The following is a 19,731-nucleotide window of genomic DNA, read 5'->3' on the forward strand; positions in this document are numbered from 1 at the left end:
TTCCAAATTCTCCAGATTCCAGCATGAACATCTCCATGATTTCAGAAAGGCTGGAATCTGTAGCTGTTGTGAACGATGCTACTTTTTGAATATGGTTTAAAGTGATGTGAAACTGATCCCCAAGTTAAAACTGGTTGAATTCAGGAATGGTTTTAGTGGGGTTTAATCAGAAAGGCTGCAGAACCTTTCCAAACGTGTATCTATCTGATCTTGAAACTGCCCAAGTGCTGGTTTTTTTGAGTGTGCAGTGTCAGGTTGCCTGGCTCTGCCTCAGTGCCACGGTGTGTGGGTGCTGCAAGGCCTCTGTAAAACATGTACAGGTTTGCAGCGTTCAAAGCAAATACTAACCTTGGCTGGTACGTGGTGATACACACTACCAATACCAAGCCTTTTTTTTTCTTCCACAGGTGGCTGGTGGTGGAGGTGCTGATCACCACAGGTGTGTACCTACTGCTAGGGGCTACTGTACTGTCCCACAGGTTAACCACAGCGAATCCCAAAATCGTGGGGCTACTTCTATGCTAAGCTTTCCAGTAAATGAATTCTAGAAGCTGTTGTATAGTCAGAGATTGTTGCCTTTGTAGCTCAGTAGCTGAGGAGTAGAAAGCAGCTTCTGTTCCATCTTACAGTCTTTGGGGAGCAAAATAATCAACCATGTCTCTGCAGAACGGTCAGTTCGCGCTAAAATCAGAGGTGCACATTTCAGGGTTTTTTTCAGCTCCCTTCCTAGACAAAGGGTTGGCTCCCAGCTGCTTTGTACAGACCTCCCAAGAGAAAATGATCAAGTGTGCTTGAAGCACCTGCAGGTACTGCCAGCATGGGAATGCCCTGTGGTTATGGAATGCGTCTGCCCATCAGACAGAAGTGGATGGCACTTGGACCAAACCCTCTCTTGCAGTTGAATGTTGAGGTCTGGGGAGCTAGACGGCTGTGTGCTTTGCTGTGGAGATAGATGTTTTTGCTGAGAGCTAACAGTCTGCGTTCCCTACCTGGCACTCTTGCATGAAAAGCCATGTGCAGTGAGTCACAGCTGCCGAGTCTCCATGCAGTAGTAAACAGAAGGCCAGGAACAAGTGCTGTCATCCCATCAGTATCTTTTAAGTGAGAATAATCCTGAACTTTGTCACCGCTCATCTCTTGGTTCTCTGAACTCCTCTGAGAGCTAGTGGTGACTGCATTTGTATCTGTGCAAACTGAGATGCTGCAGAGTGTGAAAAAAACTGTATCAGGCACGGACTAGCGTATAGGAATGGAATTCTCATGGACTGACTCAAACTGAATCCATGACATAACAGAAAGGACAGTAATACAGAGTTCATAGACTGAAATGTGATGTTTTCATAACTGGTCATGATGTGCATGAAGCTGCAGAAAACTTTGAATGCTTAGGAGAATGAGTCCAGCTGTGGTTCTTCAGGGTGATTAAAATGTCTGTTACACACTGAAAGGAGCTAACTGGAGCAATTAGAACGGTAACAAGCATCTCTGAAGTCTTGTGTCTGCATACAAAATAATGTCTATCTGTTCAAAACTCGGGGCAGCCTGATCGTATGCTTGGGATTGTGCAGAGCTAAGTAGATATCTTTTCATATTAAAATCTATAGAACTTTTCTTTTTCTAACTGAGAATACTTCCCAGTGTGCCCCAGGGATTTAGTCCTCTTAATTTCAACTAGGCTGCTATATTTTCTAAACCAAAATTGTGTTGTTTGAATCTAGATGAATGAGTCTTATTCACTGACTTAATTCTGGTAAATCAAACCCTTTATTTCAAAAGCTCCAGCAGAGGGGCATTAAGCAACACTACTGGACTTCAGGCAGAAATGCACTTGTCACTATTATTGACACAGACTTAAAGGCACACTCTAATATAACTGTAAGCCAGTGAAAATAGAGAGCTAAAAAAGTATTAAGAGGTAGGAATGAGTTTTTTCGTTTAGAGTAAGACTAAGGGAATCTGTTTCGCTTTCAAATGGGAGTCCTTTGTCCTGCTCCAAATCACATGGTCAGGCCTCCAGCTGGGACATCGTGGTTTGTCATGAGAATGACAGCCCCCAGGGAGGAAGGCAGCAGCTCTCAAGAAGTTTGGAAAGCAATGACGGTCTTTGAAGTGGAATTTTTAGAACATCCTGTCTACAGGATATTTATGAATTAAATAACTTAGCCTGTGGCCTGCTAGAATCTCCATTTATAGTGATCGAGGAATTCTTTTCTGGTGTTGCAGAATTCATGCAGGTTTTACGAGAGGCTGCTATTTAGCTATTAGAAAATAACCAGTGTGTAACGGTGTATGTCTTGCTGATCTCTTACCATCTGCTGTTAAGGTTAAGAGAAATTCTCCTGTTAAGCCAAGTGTTTAAATAGTTGGCGTTACTAATGAGTTTCTGTGTGCAAGTTCTTCTTGTTTTCTCATTTCCCCAAGTGGACCCGCTCCTCTTTGTGGGGTTTGGAAGCATGTTGGAGGTTATAGGTTGTGACTGCTTAATAGAGTAGTAACAGAGCCACAGACCGCTGCTGGAATTGCTTTAATTATACAAAGCTTTTCAGTTTAATCGGAGCTGTGGTCTGTATACCAGATGTTGGAGAGAAGAATGGTGGTTTTTTTCACTTGCATATTTTCAGCTGTATGTAAGAACTTTCTGTTATAAAAGTGACACAGCAGGTTTGGCAACACCTCCCTCTAAACAGGGTGGATAAGAAAAGGATCAGTTCCTGACGCATTTGTTTCAGTTAACCGGTTCAGCTTCTTTAAGCTGCTGCATGGTATTTACTGGCATATTGTATTCATCACAGTGAGAGTTCTCTATTTTCTTTTCCTGCTTAGAGAGTCATTAGCCACTTCTCCATGTAGTCACCCACATTTAGAAATTACAGAGAAAGTCTACTCGAGGGCAGAAGCTGTGACAGTTCTCTTACACCCTCACCTCTGCAAATTGTCTTGTGCTGTGGTACATAAGTCTGAGTTTGAAGTTGAGCTGGGTTGAAGTGGGGGATTTTTTCTTTTTAAGAAATGGCACTTGCATGACAGCAGCAGAAGTGGAGTTGCTTCTCTGAGGGAATCTTATTTTTCCACTGAGACTCCTGGCTTCGTTTCCCAACAGATTTCATTGTTTCTGTTGCTTTTGTTATTCTGTTTTAATGAGACTTTCTTCTCCCCCTCTTTGATGCCTGTTGTTTTCTGCAGAATGCAAATGGGCAGCAGTAAACCAAGGCATTCCTTTTTACCCAGTCCTACTACCGTGTTTCCTGAAAAGCTTCCCTATTTCCAATTGAGCTCTTGAGACTATTTTGATTAGCATAGTTCTTCCACCTCCAAGCTACTGTACTCTCCTAAGCTGTCCCCTTTGAGAGAAGCCAGTACTGAAGAGAGTAGCTGTAATCCTGTCACTTACTCCAGTAGAAGTAAAGGTCAACGTTTGCTCTCTGTCTTAAAAATACATTGTTTCTCATCCCAGGAGACTGTACGGGTGGCTGTGTGTATGTAAGCTAGTTGAGATTCTGGATGAAGGTAGAGCAGTTTAACCCTGAGCTCCTCTGCTGCAATGCACCCTAATCGTTCTTTGCAGCCTTTTATTATGTGGATGCTAGATAGAGATGTGATCCTGCAACCTCCTGTTTGCAGCATCCGTGGTGCTATTTCTGCATATGGGTTCCACGTGTTCAGATTATTGGAGTATTTAATTTGACTTCATTGGGTGTTAAATCTGGATTCAGCTCCTCGTGTGAGATGGGGCAAGTGTCTAAAAGGCTTCTAGACCTTGTGCTGGCTTTGAAAAAAGTAGGCAGGAGTCTTGCTTGCCAGAATCCAGAGTATCACAAATTGTCTCTGGATCTGGATCATCATTTGATCCCTGGCTCAGTATTGCCTTGTTTGGGGTCTTGCAGTGGCTGGCTTTTGGACAGCGTGTCCTAGAATGAACTTGCATGATACTGCCAGCAGATGTAGTTATCACAGGAATTCTGCTGAAGAGTAACTGCTAGACATCTGTCAGACTGCTAATTTTGTTGGGAGACCTTCCATTTGTTTAATCAGCACCCTTTTTTCCCTGTCTCCCTTGACTAGATGAATTTGATGCCTATATCATCGTGTCCTTCGTAAATGCCACACTGGTGCTGTCTATCGGAGAGACTGTAGAAGAAGTGACTGACTCCGGATTCCTGGGTACTACACCCACCTTGTCCTGCTCTCTTCTTGGTGATGATGCTTTGGTACAGGTAATGGAAAGCTGCTTCTGGCATGTCTGCTTATGTCTGCCACTCTCTTCTTGTTGCACAGCTGTAGTGCAACATACCTCTTGTCTAAAGGTGTGGATTGGCAGAGAATGACACTTAATTCAGCGTTTCCCTTTTTATATCCTGCTAAGTGAAGCTGGACCAGATGAAGATGGTCCTGTCCCCTTTGGTGCGTGCTCAGTAGTGCCTTGCTGTAGTTTGAAGATGCAGTGCTTCCAGCTGACTGCATGCTAGTTGTTGTAGCTAGGCCTGTTGCTGGCTATTGGATCACCGCTGCCAGGAGCAGTGTTTGCCTCGGGCTTTTTCTGTGTCAGAACTACCAGTGAGATAGGAATTATGAAGGGATAGTAAATAGAGAGTTGATGTGACCTTTTTTCCTTCAGGTTTATCCAGATGGGATCCGACACATCCGAGCAGATAAGAGAGTAAATGAATGGAAGACACCAGGAAAGAAAACCATCGTGAAATGTGCTGTGAACCAGAGACAAGTAGTGATAGCACTTACTGGAGGAGAACTGGTTTACTTTGAGATGGACCCGGTATGTATGTTAATGTGTGAATGAGTTTGCAAGAGCAAAGCAGAGTATGGGGTATGCCAGAAATTGATCGTTGATCAAACCTTGATCAAATCTGCAGAAAGGATTCTGTAGTGAAGCATCCTTCTAGAGCAGATAGATCAAAGTATCTGGACTATATCTGTCTGAGATGATTTTACGACTGATTAAACTCTCTGAGGCTCGTAATTGAGGCTGGAAATTGTGTACATAACCCTGTTGCTAAGCTGGTTCTTCCAATCGTAGCTGAAATAGGGCTGTAAAGAAGTGGTTGAAAAAAATACAAAAAATCCAAAGCATAAATAAACAATTAAATAAAGGTGAGGGGGGAGGTGTGGAGGGATGTTTTGGTGCTGGTTTGCCCCGTTGGCTAGTTAATAAGTCTCTTGTGTTTTTCTTCCTCAGTCAGGACAGCTGAATGAGTACACAGAGAGAAAGGAGATGTCGGCCGACGTCGTTTGCATGAGCCTGGCCAATGTTCCCCCTGGGGAGCAGCGCTCCCGGTTCCTTGCTGTTGGGCTGGTGGACAACACTGTCAGAATTATTTCCCTTGACCCTTCAGTGAGTAGCTGTGCTGTTTCTGCCTCTTACTGGCTTGAAGTGTTCAGAAGGGTACTCCAGAGGTGGGCTGTGTCTGTCCAGGCTGTCTTTCTGTATTCAGGTGGATGGCCAGGAATGAATAGGTTGCATGGCTTTTCTCTGCTGGCTGGGAGGAAGCACGGCCCTTGATCCTAACCTGTAACAGATTTCCTTGTTTTATTTAGTCTCACCCAGCTGATAGGATGTGAAAACATATTCTTGGGGTTTTTTTTGTTTTGGTTTGGGTTTTTTCCTGCCCCTGCCTCCCCGTCTCTCTGTTTATACCTGTACTAAGAGCAGACTCATTCTGCAAGTGGGACAGCAGCAAACCAGCATTATCATTCCTCTGCGTGCAACAGATGAGTGTTTAAAGGATGACTGAAGTAACATAAACTTTGTTCAGGTCTCTGCATGCCAAATAGCTGCAAACTGTGCTAGAACAGTTTGGAAGGATCCAGTTTATCTTCTCCAAACCCCACGGCTGCTACCACTCCTGCTTGCCAAAATCCACAGAGCCAGTGTCTATTGTGACTTTTTTTCTTTTTCTTCTCTGCTGAATACTTCTTTATGGAGATTTAAAAGGGCATCTTTAAGCTCCTTAGATGAAGCTTGAATCCCCTTTTGCCATGCCAAGCCTTGCTGACTGGTGTGGTATCTCTTGTCCGTCTCCCACAGGATTGCTTGCAGCCGCTGAGTATGCAGGCCCTTCCTGCACAGCCCGAGTCACTGTGCATTGTGGAGATGGGTGGCACAGAAAAGCAGGACGAGCTGGGGGAGAGAGGCTCCATTGGCTTTCTATACCTGAACATTGGACTGCAGGTGAGAGGTGCCTGCCTGGTACTGACAGGCGTGTCTTGGTGAGCTTTCGCTTGAAGGATGGATTGCTAAAATAGCCTTGTTATGATGCAGTGTGACACAGAGCCTGACTGCTCCCTCTTTGTTACAACATGCTTAAAACTGTGACCGGGGAATTCACTGGGTGACTTCATAGAGGTGCAAGTTTCCCCGTACATTCCTAGGCTTAAGGCCTGTTAAAAGGGCATAACAACCCAGACTTCATATAGAACAAATTATGCTTTTCCCCTTCCAGAAAGAGGGCATGTTCTAAAAAATGTTTCTGGGTGAAATGTTGGGCAGTTCTTTAGAAAAACTGCCTGTAGGGCAGAGTATCAAAGAAGTAACTGCCCAGAACCACAGGCTCTGCTCTAATAGCTCTGCTGTTACACAGCTTTTTGTTGCATCCAGTACTGACTCTGTGATCTTCGACCAAAAAATGTTGTTTTGACAATTCGACATGTGGTAAAAATAATCAAAAGTAATCTAGGTTCTTTCACATGCCTCAAGTTTGATGTCAGAATGCAAGCCCTTCTTAAGCAGCATGAATTTTTGGGTACCGAGAGGGATTAGGATCTGGAATCAGCACTCAGGTTTTTATGGCTTATGTGATGTACCTGGCTGCTTAGTCTGGTTTTTGGCTTTTTTTGTTTCTGGGGGGTGTGCAGGGATTGTTCTACAGTCATTTCCTTCTGCCCCGTAGGAGTGTGCAGAAGCTATGATTTTTAATATTAAGAGCCAATTTAGATATAGCATGATTGTAGAAGAGAGTTGTACCAGAAGCTAGGAAAACAAACACCTAATTCTCAGAAATTGTCTCTCTGTTTTGAATAATAGCTCTAGGTAGTTATCTGTAATTTTGATCTAACTTTTTGATTTGCTAATGTCAAGAACGGTGTGCTGCTGCGAACTGTTCTGGATCCCGTTACTGGCGATCTTTCTGATACCAGGACCAGATATCTCGGCTCACGGCCTGTGAAACTCTTCAGGGTCCGAATGCAAGGCCAAGAGGCGGTAAGTGAGGCGAGCTCTCAGGGGTGCAGATCCAGTCCCCAGATATAGCATTGCAGTTTTATTTATTGGTGGGCAGGGTGAGGGAGCATCCTTGCAGCACAGCAGGGACCCTCCGGGTAAGGGTGGGAAGTAGAATGACTTCATTCTGGAGCTGCCTGGCTTGCAGCTTGCTCTTTCACAACCAGCCTTGTTCTTGTTGGTATTCCCCTTGCTTCTTAGGAAGTAACGTGCAGCGCTGCCCAGCCTTTTTTGAACTAGGGCTTAATCGACCTGTAGGCTGCTTGCAGTGTGCCTGGAAAGCACAGAGTAGATCCTTGGGCTTGGAGACACTGAACTGATGAAGAACCTCATCTTGTCTGCCTTGGCGCACAGGGATGGAAAGAGCCCCTTGCAGAAATCTTACCCCTAGGCTGCTTGATGGCAGTGGATGTTGTCTCCCGTGCATGTTGAAAACGGCTCAGCCAGGGGCTGGACAGCTGCCATGCATGGTTCAAGGAAATATTTGCAGGATTTGGCATAGAGGGAAGAACGTGTTTTATCAGTAGTGCCATATCCCGCCCTTCTGATGTGGCACTGGGGAGATCAGCCGCCCCCTGCGTGACTCATTTTTGGATGACACCTTCGGAGTTGAGAAAGATTGCTGGTCAGTGTAGGGGGATGGATCTGGGAATGTGAGCTCTGCTTTAATGTTACGGTACACTGGGTGAACCTCTTCAACTTGCTCCTGCCGGTCTGGCAGCTGTCACTTGGAGATGAGGTGCTTTGCAGCTCTAGCAGAGAATGCTTATAGAATAGCAGAGTGCTTTTGTACTTCGAGACCAGTCTTGGTTCTTTGTCTCACACGATGAGGGGAAAAAGCATGCTGCTTAGACCGGTCAGTGATGGACTTGGTAGCCTGTGAGTGTTTCAGTGTAATTCCAGCTGTTGTTGCTCAGGCAGATAGTGAGGTTGTACTGAAATTGATTTAGCCAAATGCATAGACCTGAAGAGTTTGTAAGTCCGTCTGCTTCCTTTGTTTCCCTTAACTTGATTGAAAATAAGCTACCGATTATTTTAACTCAGTTTCACTTGAGTGCTACAGCATTTGGATTGTGACAAAGCAGTAGAGTATTTGTTTTAAAAGACTTGTTCCCATTAGAACAGGCTATTGTTCAAAACAAAAAAACAGATAGGAAAGTACTTGTTGATCTTGGCTTTTATGGATAACAGTTTATATTGTGCCTCTATTTGAGTATTTGTCATCTTGATAGTGCTTCAAAGTTCCTCTTTGTGTTGTGCACAGTTTCCAGATAAGCGGTCTCTTGAGAGCAGGCAGTTATCTCTGAATATATGCTCTGAGTGGAGTCCACCAGGAGTTCAGTTGTTTATAGGACAGGAGTCTGACACTGTACATCCATTCATATTGCTAGGAGTGAGCTTGCCTCCATCCCCAAACCTAATCTCTTGTCTTTCCCAGGTGCTGGCCATGTCAAGCCGTTCGTGGCTCAGCTATTCCTATCAGTCACGCTTCCACCTGACTCCCCTGTCTTATGAGACACTGGAGTTCGCATCTGGTTTTGCTTCTGAGCAGTGCCCAGAGGGCATTGTAGCCATCTCCACAAACACATTGAGGTAAGAACTGATGGGGGAACACAAACGCTTCTGGACCGGGATGCTAGGCTGACGGAGGGGTAGTGAATTCTCACTAGACATTCGGAAGGAAAGAGGTAAAGTGACCTAAAATTAAGGTCTTTTTGAGGTTATTTGGTGATGGATAATGATTTGATAGAAACACTTGGATGAGTTTCAGAAAACAAATAAGAATACAAGGACAAAAAGAAATAGGATGTGCTTCTGATATGTATTTTTTAGCTTTTTTAAATAACAAGTGTAATTCAAGTTACCCTTAAATTCTCTGATCCTTGGAGAGGGAAGCTTTTAATAAACGTGAACCTATTGTGTATTAGGATCTTGTGGTGTTTGATCTGAATTGGCTGCTTTGCAGAAAATGAGTCATATGATTTAAGAAATTGGAGGCATGACAGGGCTGTATTTGTTGCCTTTTTTTATAAAGTTCATCTTGGATATTAAAAAAATAAATGAAAATAATGGACTGTAAATTCAGGAGCTCTGCTGTATGCACTTGAACAGGCACTTTTTTCATATCTGTCCTCATTGAAATATTATAGCATTCATTGCTTTTAAAGGAGTCATTCTTTCTGGAGAGACTTGTGGTTTTTAGTCACCAGATGCCAGAAGAACTGGCATTTCAGCTGGCAAGTCACAGGAAGAAAGAGTTGGCATTGCATTTTTCAAACTGTTTTAACTAAAGTGCCTCTGAGGAGCATTTGATTACGTGTCAAAGTCTGTGTCACATTTAAATTCAGATGATGTGTTCCCCAGATGTGCAGTTTCCTTCTTCCATGTGCTCTTTGTTCCTCTTGGGAATTTGCATCAGCACCACTCAGAACACAAGCTGGGACAGTGAGAACCCTCAAGTCAAGGACCTTGCACTGCAGAGCACACCTGTCCCACAGCACAGGCACCCGCTGAGGATGCTAGCTTTGCTCTGCTCCCTGGAGCTGTGTGCTAGTTGCTGTCTGGCCCAAGGAAAGTGCTGCTTGTCTCCAGCACTAGCCAGTTTCACAGATGTAAAGCTCAGCTCCAGTTTTGTTCTCTTGAACAGTTGGTTTTGGACCTTGGTCAACATGTCACATCTTTGTCCCCTAGGATTTTGGCACTGGAGAAGCTGGGGGCAGTCTTCAACCAGGTGGCCTTCCCGTTGCAGTACACACCCCGAAAATTTGTCATTCACCCAGAGAGCAACAACTTGATCATCATTGAGACGGACCACAATGCTTACACCGAGGCTACCAAGGCACAGAGGAAGCAGCAAATGGCTGAGGTAATTGGGGTGGGAGCAGGTACATGTTGGGGGAAAAAAGTCCTGGGAGGAGACTTTTGCAGCTTGAAATCCTCCCTGCTCACTAGTTCCCTGCTGCCGTTGCCTGCTAGTTTTTGTGCCCTGTGCGAAGGCAGGGACTGAAGGGAGTGAAGATCTTCCTCAAAACTGAAATTTCAGTAGAATACACTACTTCCCAGTGCTCCTTTCTTTGCATGTTATTATGGCAGGCTTCAAGAACCACATATTGGAGGACAATCGTGCTTGTGTAACATTGCTCTCTGGGTTTTCTGTGACGGTTAGAGGATGTTTGGATTTCAGTGGGTTATTTTCTTCTCAGTGTTGTTTCCAGAGTTGTCTGGGGAGCTGTTTCTCCAAATCAGCTGCCACTTGGGCAGGGCAGAGTTGACACTGCTGTGCTCTGAGCTGCAGAGGCTCGCTTGGGAATAAGCTCAGGGTGGGTGGAAGTTTTGGGATTTGTCGGCTTTCGTGTCTTCACAGGCAGTACCTTGCCCCGGAATGCCCGAGCTTAGGGGAAAAAGAAGGCTATTTTTTTTTACGCAGAGCAGCAGCATGTGTCTGGAAATATAAATTCACTGAGCTGTTTGTTTCCGTGTCCTTTCGTGTGCTGTAGGAAATGGTGGAGGCTGCAGGTGAAGATGAGAGGGAGCTGGCTGCAGAGATGGCCGCAGCCTTTCTGAACGAGAATCTTCCCGAGTCCATCTTCGGCGCTCCCAAGGCAGGGAATGGACAGTGGGCCTCTGTTATCAGGGTGATGAACCCCATCCAGGGAAATACGTTGGATCTGGTCCAGCTAGAGCAGAACGAAGCTGCCTTCAGGTAAGAAGCATCACCAGATCAGCAAGAATTTCTACTTGTGATGAGTCTTACGTGTTTGGGTTTTTCTGTCTTTTGCTTAGCTGCTACTGAGTGGAAATCCAGGTGCAGCATGTTATCAGGAGGCTGGCTTGAAATTCCAGAAGTGATTGCCACGTGCTTAAAGCTTTTGTCTTCCCTTTCCTTCCCTTCCCACCCTCATCTGTCTGCATGTGACACTAAGAACTGGTGTTTGCTGGACCCCAGTGCTTAAAGAACATGGGGATGTAAGTGACAGATAAGAGACCTGGGAACAAGGGAATGTGCTGCTGTCTCTCACTTCCTCTTCTCATCCAGATAAACTGGGCATAGATAAGTGGAAAGGAAGTGTTAGAGGGGCTGGAGGGGAAGACCAACACAATAACCATGGAGAATAGTGAGTGCTTGAGCAGGCAAAGTGGAGTTAGGTCATGCTAGTCCAAAAGGTTGATTCTGTCCTGTTTTGTCCGGGATTCCCAACCTGGCTGAGCTAGGCACTGGGCAGGAAATAACACTTCAGGATGAGGAAAGTTACTATGTGCATGTCTAAGTTGGAATGGCCTTGGAAAAACAGCCTCTGCTGGAGCTTTGCACATTGCTAGGCAGTGTCCAGCCTGTGAAAGCATAAAAGTAACACTTTGGGCATTGTGAAAACATAAAAGTAGTGCTTTGGGCATATGTGACAGCTGGAGCACATCTTTTTATGTGGGGAATGTGGAAGAATGAAGGGATGTGTGTTTAAACCTTTCTGCAGGGAGGAAAAATGACCTCTGAAAATGAAATGTCAGGGTTGGAAGGTTGGGCTGCTGAATCTGTGCCTGGGAGGTGCAGGTTGTGCTGTCAGGGAATTCAGTCTGGGTGTGCAGTGTTCGTTTGTGTTGTGATGATGCTGATCTCCTGACGTGTCTTGTTATCCGCAGTGTGGCTGTGTGCCGATTCTCCAACACTGGTGATGAGTGGTATGTACTGGTGGGAGTCGCCAAGGACCTGATTCTGAACCCACGCTCAGTTGCTGGGGGCTTTGTCTACACGTACAAGCTGGTGAATAGTGGTGAGAAGCTGGAGTTTCTGCACAAGGTGAGAGGGATGACTGAGTCATTTAGAGTTGGAATAGCTGTTACTTCACCCTGAATGCTGTGATAGTAGTGCAGTACTCACTGAATCCTGGGCAAGATCACCATGTTGATACTGCACACTGGAAGCAGCCATGAAGAAGCTGCCTCCTGCAAAATCACTGGGGACATCTTTTGCAGAGCTGAGGACTGAACACAGATCTGAGAGTCCCAGTCTTACCCATCTAATTGGATAAATGGGAAGGGAGCAGTGTTTCTCATGCCCTGTTAGGAAGGAGAGAGAAACAACTCTTTCAGTTTTGGAATATGACCTCAGAGAGCTGCTCTGAGCTCTTGTTTACGAAATGAATTCATACTTGGGTCACTTGAGCCCTGGTGCTAAGGCTCCCAGTCCTTGGCTGGCCACATAAAGCTGGTGTGAGCTGTCATCTTTCCTCTGATGCTGTTTTGGTTGCATGTAAAAATAATTAGTCACCTAGTGACCAACTTGTGACAGGTCTCTGGGGCTTTAGCGAGGGTTTCAGCAGAATTACATTAAAACAAAATTCTATTCTCCTTCCCACATGCTTCCAGCATGGCTGAGATATGAGCAGATGAGCACATGGAAAGGAATGCTGTGGCTTATTCACTTCCTACGGTCTTGATGCAATGAGTGGAGTGGGTTCTGTCCTGGACTGGGGCCTTTTCTGGTGCCACTGAACCACCCACTTGAAAGCAGGCAGAGCTGATGGTGTGAAATAACTTCTCTTAGCCAGTGCAACCAAGCTAGGAACACTATAACTGAAAGCTCTCCACGTGTTCCCATTCTCTGCTGTGGCTGATCCTTTTGGATTGATCAGTGGTAGGAGATTTTTCAGCCCTGAGTTACTGGAATTGTGGGCACACTGTAATTGTTCTGATTTCACATTTTCTTCAGTGGCAGCTTCAGAGTATCTGTGGCAGATGGCTGAATTAGATTCATGCCTTTTGTTTTAAAAACAGACGATCTGGGTGGATTTGGGCAAAGTATCAAGTCTTTCTGTTGGGTGTAAATCAAAAATAAGAACTGAGGCAACAAGATGTCTTTTTTTTTTTTTTTTTTTCCCCCTGTTTTTGCTGCCTGCCCAGTGTGGGGTTCTTAGAGCAGTCCTACGCCTCAGTTAAGGTGCGCTGCCAGCAGTGCATTGTCTGTGTAGTACTGAGAGCTCTGTTAGCACCACGTGGTGTGCGCTGCTGTCAGAAGGCTGACCTTTGGCCCCTCCTGTAGCAAAAGATTGTCATGGGCCTTTTACATTGAAAGCCTTGGCACAGGCCAATGAGCTTCAACCGAACTATTAGTTGAACCCATTCTGAAGCTTGGTGTAAGGTTAACTCTGTTAATGGGGGTTTCAGAGTCTTCCTCTTCCCTCTCTAGACCCCTGTGGAGGAGGTTCCTGCAGCCATTGCTCCGTTCCAAGGTAGAGTCTTAATTGGAGTTGGAAAGCTCTTGCGTGTGTACGACCTGGGCAAGAAGAAACTGCTTCGCAAGTGTGAGAATAAGGTACTGGCTTCTGTTCTTGACAAGAGCTGTTAATTTGGAGCAAATGATGCTTTACGGCGGGAGTGGAACAAGGGTTTAGCTGCTCCTCCAGCCCAAGCCTGTCTGTGCACTTGGACCTCACAGCTGGTGTGCCCTGGCTGCACGCATCTGGAGTGGTGCTGGCAGCTCTGGCTGGCCTGGGCCATTGTGCTGCCCCTCTGCACCCCGAGCACACATGGCTTCCCCGGCACCGTTCAGGTGGTAGTGCCACAGGTTCCTTTCTGTACCAGCTCAGTGCAGGCTGTTAACGGGCATGTGCAGGAGTTTCACAAGCCTGTACGGACCGTGCCTTTGGCCAGCTGCTGCAAATATTAAAGCTCTTGTCCAGATACAAAACAACAGCTGCTGGAAATGGTTCCTTAGGTTAGGTGATCAGCAGAAGTTGGAGGGTGCATATGGGCACCTCTTTGGAGCTGCAGAATCCCAGGAGATTTTCTGCTTGAAGCAGATGGTCCTTCTTGCTGAGCATCTCTGGTACTTTAGGACAAGAAATTGCAGAGCATGGTTTTCTAACTTTTAATTGCCTGTTCCTCCTTCTCTTCATGCAAACTGAGAGCCTGTGCCAGTTGCTCATTAACACACAAAGGAACTCCAGCAAGCTCACGAGCAGACTGGGAATTCATAGAGGAACTTTTTTTTTTGTGTTAAGTGGTTTTGGGTGTTAGGTTTTTTGTTGTTTGTTTTTTTTTCCTAAAATGTGACTCAAGTGAAAAATTGAAACTTTCCTTCTTGGGTCTTTTGTGACCGCAGTAGCGAGGGGACACTGAAGCAATGCCTGGTTGCATTCAGCACCTGCTTATCCTTGGCATCTCAGTTCATAGGCTCACCAGTAATGCTTGTTCTCTGGACATGACTCGTACTCAGCACGCTGAGAATGACCATTGAATTGTTTAGGTTGGAAAAGACCTTTAAGATGAGTAAGCCCCACTGTTAATGATGCATGGCGGATGCTAGGTTGTAAGGCCCTGTATTGACAGTGTATTTAGATTGGAGCTGTAGTATGCCAGAAAGGAGAGAGAATTTTGGAGGGAATGAGGGGAAATGGGGAGTGAGCTGTGGTTCACAGTGGGAAATAAGTGTTTCAACTGGAGTAGGGTAGAGTTAATGGGTTATGCTTGCCTGTTTGAAGCACTCTGGTTTTGTCCTTTCTCTCTCACAAGCACATTGCCAACTACATCTGTGGGATCCAAACCATTGGGCACAGAGTGATTGTTTCAGACGTTCAGGAGAGCTTCATCTGGGTGCGCTACAAAAGGAATGAGAACCAGCTCATCATCTTTGCTGATGACACTTATCCCCGGTGGGTCACTACAGCAACTCTCCTGGATTATGACACTGTGGCTGGAGCAGACAAGTTTGGCAATATCTGCGTGGTGAGTGTGCCTTGGAGAAGCCCGGGCTTTTTGGACATGACATACTTTTCTTCAAAACATCCATGATTTGTCTTGAAAGAATGAGAATCAATGCCTAGCTGGAGACAACGCCCTGTTACCATTCACTTGTTTTTACAGAGTGACTAGCTGTCATCATAGCGGATGGCTGCAGTTTATCAGTTTGTTAATTAAAGCATCAGCAGGTCAAAAAAACATATTTCTGAAGCATTCAATAACTTTTATTGAAATTGCCCCAAAACTTGCTGTGAATAAGCCTTGAAACAAAGCTTGTGGCTGAAGGGGCCCATAAGAACTTGCGTCAGGGTTATCGCTCTTACTTTTTCTGGCAACACCTCATCACTAGCATTTAGCTTTTTCTGTCACTTCCTCTCGAAAGCTGGCTTTGTCAGTGCTGACACTTCTCCACTTGGCTAGATTTCAGCAGGGGAGGAGGAAAGAATAGATGGTCTTTCTGTGAGAGCTTTGATCTCTTTTCTGAAGCGTGCTTGGGTGATTTGGAGTACAGAGTTCAGCAAGTGTCAGACACTGCACCCGTAGGATTTGGCCAACACGCACAAATCAATCCTCTTTGGGTTTCCTGCCCCGCACCCATCAAACTATTTCTGTAGCGGGAGCCACCTTCAGACCATTTTGACCGTACCTCCCGGGGTGATCTGCAAGTGCCAGGCCAGGCAGAGGCCGGTCATGGGGTCCCACCCGTGTTTTTGAGTGATAGGCCATCAGTGGTATTGACAATACAGTCATCATTGAACTCTAAAGGCCTTGTTGAAGGGGCAAGTGGATGATTTTGCTGTAAGCGTAAAGTGATTCTTGTAGGGTCTGCAAAAGCAGACTTTCAAAGGCACAGGGATTCTCCAGAAATACGTGCTGCTTCTCTGCAGCTTGTTGACTCTTTCTTCCTCTTTCAACACAGGTGAGATTGCCTCCCAACACCAACGATGAGGTAGATGAGGATCCCACAGGCAACAAAGCTCTCTGGGACAGGGGGCTTCTTAATGGAGCATCACAGAAGGTAACGCTTCATGGGGAGCATGTGGTTATTGTGAGAAAAGAATATGCTGCTTTTCTGTGAAGTCCTCTACATCTCCTGGACAACACTGCATCGGCAGTTCTGCTCCTACACGTCTGTGGTGCTGTGGGGGATCAGTTTTCACTGTCACTGGGAGCCAAATTCAGTTTCTGAAATCACGGCTGATGCCTGTTGGGTGATGTTTGATTGAAGCGGCACACTCGTTTTCTTTTCCTGCTTTCCCTCATTACTTGCATCCGTTTGTCCAGCTCAAGAGAGTAATTGAGCGGCATGCTGAGTTCTGCCATCTGGTCGCAGGTGGAAGGCACTTCCTCTTTAGAAAGGCATTTCAGAACTAGCAGGCGGCCAAATTTATTCTGCTTTCCTCTCAAGTCTTTTTATGCTTTTATATAAAGCTTAAAAAAAAAAAAACATTCTTCTGTGGTTGACTTTCAGGCTGAAGTGATTATGAATTACCACGTGGGAGAGACAGTGCTTTCCTTACAGAAGACCACACTCATCCCAGGAGGCTCAGAGTCTCTTGTCTATACCACCTTATCGGGAGGGATAGGAATCCTGGTCCCTTTTACTTCCCACGAGGTAAGTGAGCCCCATCGTTATGTTGCAGAATTACTGCTTCTCCATGCGCTCATCCCCAGCCAGTATATTAATGTCTGCGTCTCTAGAGGGTAACCCTAGGGCGCTGCAGTGCGTGAAAACCTGGCCTGCAGGAAATGCTGTGGGGTGGGATGCAAAAGGGAAGAGAAGGAGCTTGTTAGCTCCTCCTATATCAGTTCCACAAAGAGTTAAGAGCTTTTCTTAGTGCACTGCTGGCTAAATCTGTTCGTACTCCAGAGGAGCTCTTGGCTGATTTTAGAGTCTGCGCGGGGATCCTTTGGCACGCTTTGCATAGCTTGTAAAACTCTATTGATCAGATGCTGATGCTTCAGCTCCTGATGATGGTATTCTCTCGGTTTGCTGTGGCCTCCTGGAGCAGCAGGTGCCAAGACATTCCTTCTTTGAGCTGCACCTTGCTGCACAGCTGCTATGTGCTCCCATTCCTGGGAGGCTGATCCTGGCCGAGGTGGCACAGTTGGCTGCTTAACTCTGCTGTGGGCACTCCCAGGGTGGAAGCGGTGACAGGATGAGCATGACCTTGCCTGCTGTGTGCAGAGCCACTCTAGCAGAACCTGATAGTGGCGGTGTTTCAGCCAGCGCAGGAACACCTGACTGATGGTGTCAACCTGCCCTGCCAGTGGTGTTGGCCTGTAGGAAACTGTTCTCTTAATGATCCTTAATCTCCCCAGGACCATGACTTCTTCCAGCATGTGGAAATGCACTTAAGGTCTGAGCACCCTCCTCTCTGCGGACGAGACCATCTCAGTTTCCGTTCCTACTACTTCCCGGTGAAGGTAGGTCTGAGTATTTAGGATCAGCTGGTCATGGGCGTGCAGGACTCGCTCTGGGATGCAAAACTGCTTTGAGGCTTGGCAGAAACCACTTGTGGTTGCAGTTCAGTGGGGAAGACTCTGGCAATGTAAACCACAACTTGTGTAGTGCCTGTGGCAGGAACTGAAGCTATCTGTTGAACAGCACTCTACAAGGAGAGCGGTACTTAGCACTTAATACCATGTCTGGTTTGGTTTCTTAACCCTTGTAATGAACCTTCTGAGGGTTGGTCTTGAGGCCCAAGCCCAGAGGCACTGCTGCTGCGCTTCTCCACTGGCCGCAGCGTCTCCTTTTTTGATCGGGAGAAGCAGCATTACCTAGCTGTTTGTGTGGCTAGGTCAGACTGGGATTGCCTTGGGGATATTTCTCCACCACCATTGACAAGGGAAATCTCGTAAGAAATGGCAGTTCCTGCCTATTTCTGCTTTTGAGGAACTTTGAGGCTGTGGACTGCTAAATGCTGTGACCAGGAAGGGTTCAGAGTGCTGGACCAGAGTAAGTGTGTGGTAACTGCTACCAGAGTAATGTCTGTCATACCGGTCAGAAGACTGTCCCAGCAGCTGCAGCTGTGCAAGTGCAGTGGGTGTTCCTGTTCTTGATGAGCTTGAGACCAGTTTGCAGCATGCACAGAGATGTCTCTCATCTGACTGAAGATGCCTTTCAGTCACCTTTCACAGCCGCCCCCGGCCTTCCCAGCACAGTTGGACCCAAGTTGGATCCATCTTCCCTTCCCTTGTGTGATTTTTCAGCTGCACCCAGGCTTTTGGGGTTTCTCCTTCATTAATCAAGCTGGCCAGTAATTAATTTGGTGCTAACTGCTGCTATTCAGCAGATGAGGTCACCGAGCATGGTCTTGTTTCCAGGACAGGATTAAGAAGCTCCTGGGAACAAACTGTTTGTTGCCGTTTTTCCCCGTTTAGGCAGGGTTCAGTGCCTCTGTGTTGTGTCGATTCAATGCTCTCCTCCTTGCCCCTCCAGAATGTGATCGATGGGGACTTGTGTGAGCAGTTCAACTCCATGGAGCCAAACAAACAGAAGAATGTGGCCGAAGAGCTGGACCGGACCCCACCTGAGGTGTCCAAGAAGCTGGAAGACATCCGCACACGCTACGCTTTCTGAGCGGCGGCTGGCAGGAGCAGAGCTCCTCACTGGGCTGCAAGGGACAGTCTTCCAAACACCGTTAGGAGGAGGAATGTGTGCTTTTTTTCCCTTTTGAACTATTGGTTTGCTCCGCTTGGTTTATGTTTCAAAGTAACGTGACTCCAGTAAATACGGTATCAGATAACTAGGTCTCCCAACACATCCCGCTCCTTATGTGAAGGCTCCTAACGTTCTGGCTTCCAGCCGAAGAGGTTCCCTCTTGGGAAGTGCCCAAGGAAGGGTGCAGGCTGCCCCCCAGCCCCCCCACCTTCTTGCCCCACCCTTTAGGATGCGGGAGCCTGAGTGTGTCTTGTGCTGGCCTTGCAGAGGGCCCTGTACGGCAGATCCAGCTGAGCCTTTGTAAGATCAAGTGGGTTTTGCAATTACCCAGCTTTTTGTTAGAGGCAAGAGCTGTGGTGTGACTCAGGATTACCAGGCTCCTTTTAGTAGTCCGTGGCGAGAAGCCCTGGGCTTCCACCAGCCCTGGGAGCAGGCACTGGGAAGCCTGGCTGTGTGGATGGTGTAACTGTCACACTTGTCTTGAGCGTTTTCTTTTGAATTGCAAGGGGTTTTTGGACTCACCATTTCTGACTGTTTTCCCTGTAAATAGAGTTTTGTACAATGTTGACTCTCTTGGGGGTGGGGAAGAGCGAGGCCTGAGTCTGGGACTTGATTTGTTTCATAATAACTTTGGCAAGAGCAGTGTCTCCAAGCTGTGACTGTGAGCAGCACATGGAAGAATAAAAGCCTGTTTTTTAACTTGCCTGACTTGGGGGCTCCTCTCCTTCGCAGCATCTGTTGCTGACCTGGCAGGAGCAGGAGGGGTGGAGGAGGAGGAGGAGGATGGGAGCTTGCACACCCTCAGCCCCGCGCCCTGCATGGATGCTGGAGCAGGGCTGTGGCCCTGCAGGTGTTGGCCTGCAAGCCCCTCTGCGCCCCCCGCTCTCCCTGCAGCTGGCCCACAGCCGGGCCGTGCTCCTGCAGCCAGAGCTGCTGCTCGGCCCACGGACACACCACACACAAGGCGGGGTACGTGGGGAAGGGTCTTTCCCCCAGCTACCGTTTCTCCAGCCCTTCCAGGCCCCGGCCCTGGCTCAGGGCTCCTTCCCCTGCCCTGTGAAGCAGCTGCAGCTCTGGCAGGAGTTGCTGGGACGGCGCG

The 19,731-nt window shown here is 46.8% G+C and overlaps 1 protein-coding gene across 1 annotated transcript in view; it reads left to right on the forward strand.

Moving 5' to 3' along the window:
- The window catches only part of SF3B3 (splicing factor 3b subunit 3), a 30,591-nt gene extending 11,251 nt beyond the window's left edge, over nucleotides 1-19,340 (forward strand). Inside the window, exons 12-26 of the mRNA XM_080410925.1 lie at nucleotides 4,063-4,214; nucleotides 4,616-4,771; nucleotides 5,192-5,347; nucleotides 6,041-6,184; nucleotides 7,091-7,213; nucleotides 8,670-8,824; nucleotides 9,923-10,097; nucleotides 10,729-10,934; nucleotides 11,870-12,026; nucleotides 13,416-13,541; nucleotides 14,741-14,953; nucleotides 15,888-15,986; nucleotides 16,440-16,583; nucleotides 17,291-17,395; nucleotides 18,411-19,340. Of these exons, the coding sequence (XP_080267051.1) occupies nucleotides 4,063-4,214; nucleotides 4,616-4,771; nucleotides 5,192-5,347; nucleotides 6,041-6,184; nucleotides 7,091-7,213; nucleotides 8,670-8,824; nucleotides 9,923-10,097; nucleotides 10,729-10,934; nucleotides 11,870-12,026; nucleotides 13,416-13,541; nucleotides 14,741-14,953; nucleotides 15,888-15,986; nucleotides 16,440-16,583; nucleotides 17,291-17,395; nucleotides 18,411-18,551 (2,252 nt within the window). The 3' untranslated portion in view covers nucleotides 18,552-19,340. The remainder of the gene's footprint in view (nucleotides 1-4,062; nucleotides 4,215-4,615; nucleotides 4,772-5,191; nucleotides 5,348-6,040; nucleotides 6,185-7,090; nucleotides 7,214-8,669; nucleotides 8,825-9,922; nucleotides 10,098-10,728; nucleotides 10,935-11,869; nucleotides 12,027-13,415; nucleotides 13,542-14,740; nucleotides 14,954-15,887; nucleotides 15,987-16,439; nucleotides 16,584-17,290; nucleotides 17,396-18,410) is intronic.
- The last annotated feature ends 391 nt before the right edge of the window (nucleotides 19,341-19,731 follow it).

Source organism: Falco punctatus (assembly GCF_963210335.1).
Source record: "Falco punctatus genome assembly, chromosome: 14".
NCBI lineage: Eukaryota > Metazoa > Chordata > Aves > Falconiformes > Falconidae > Falco > Falco punctatus.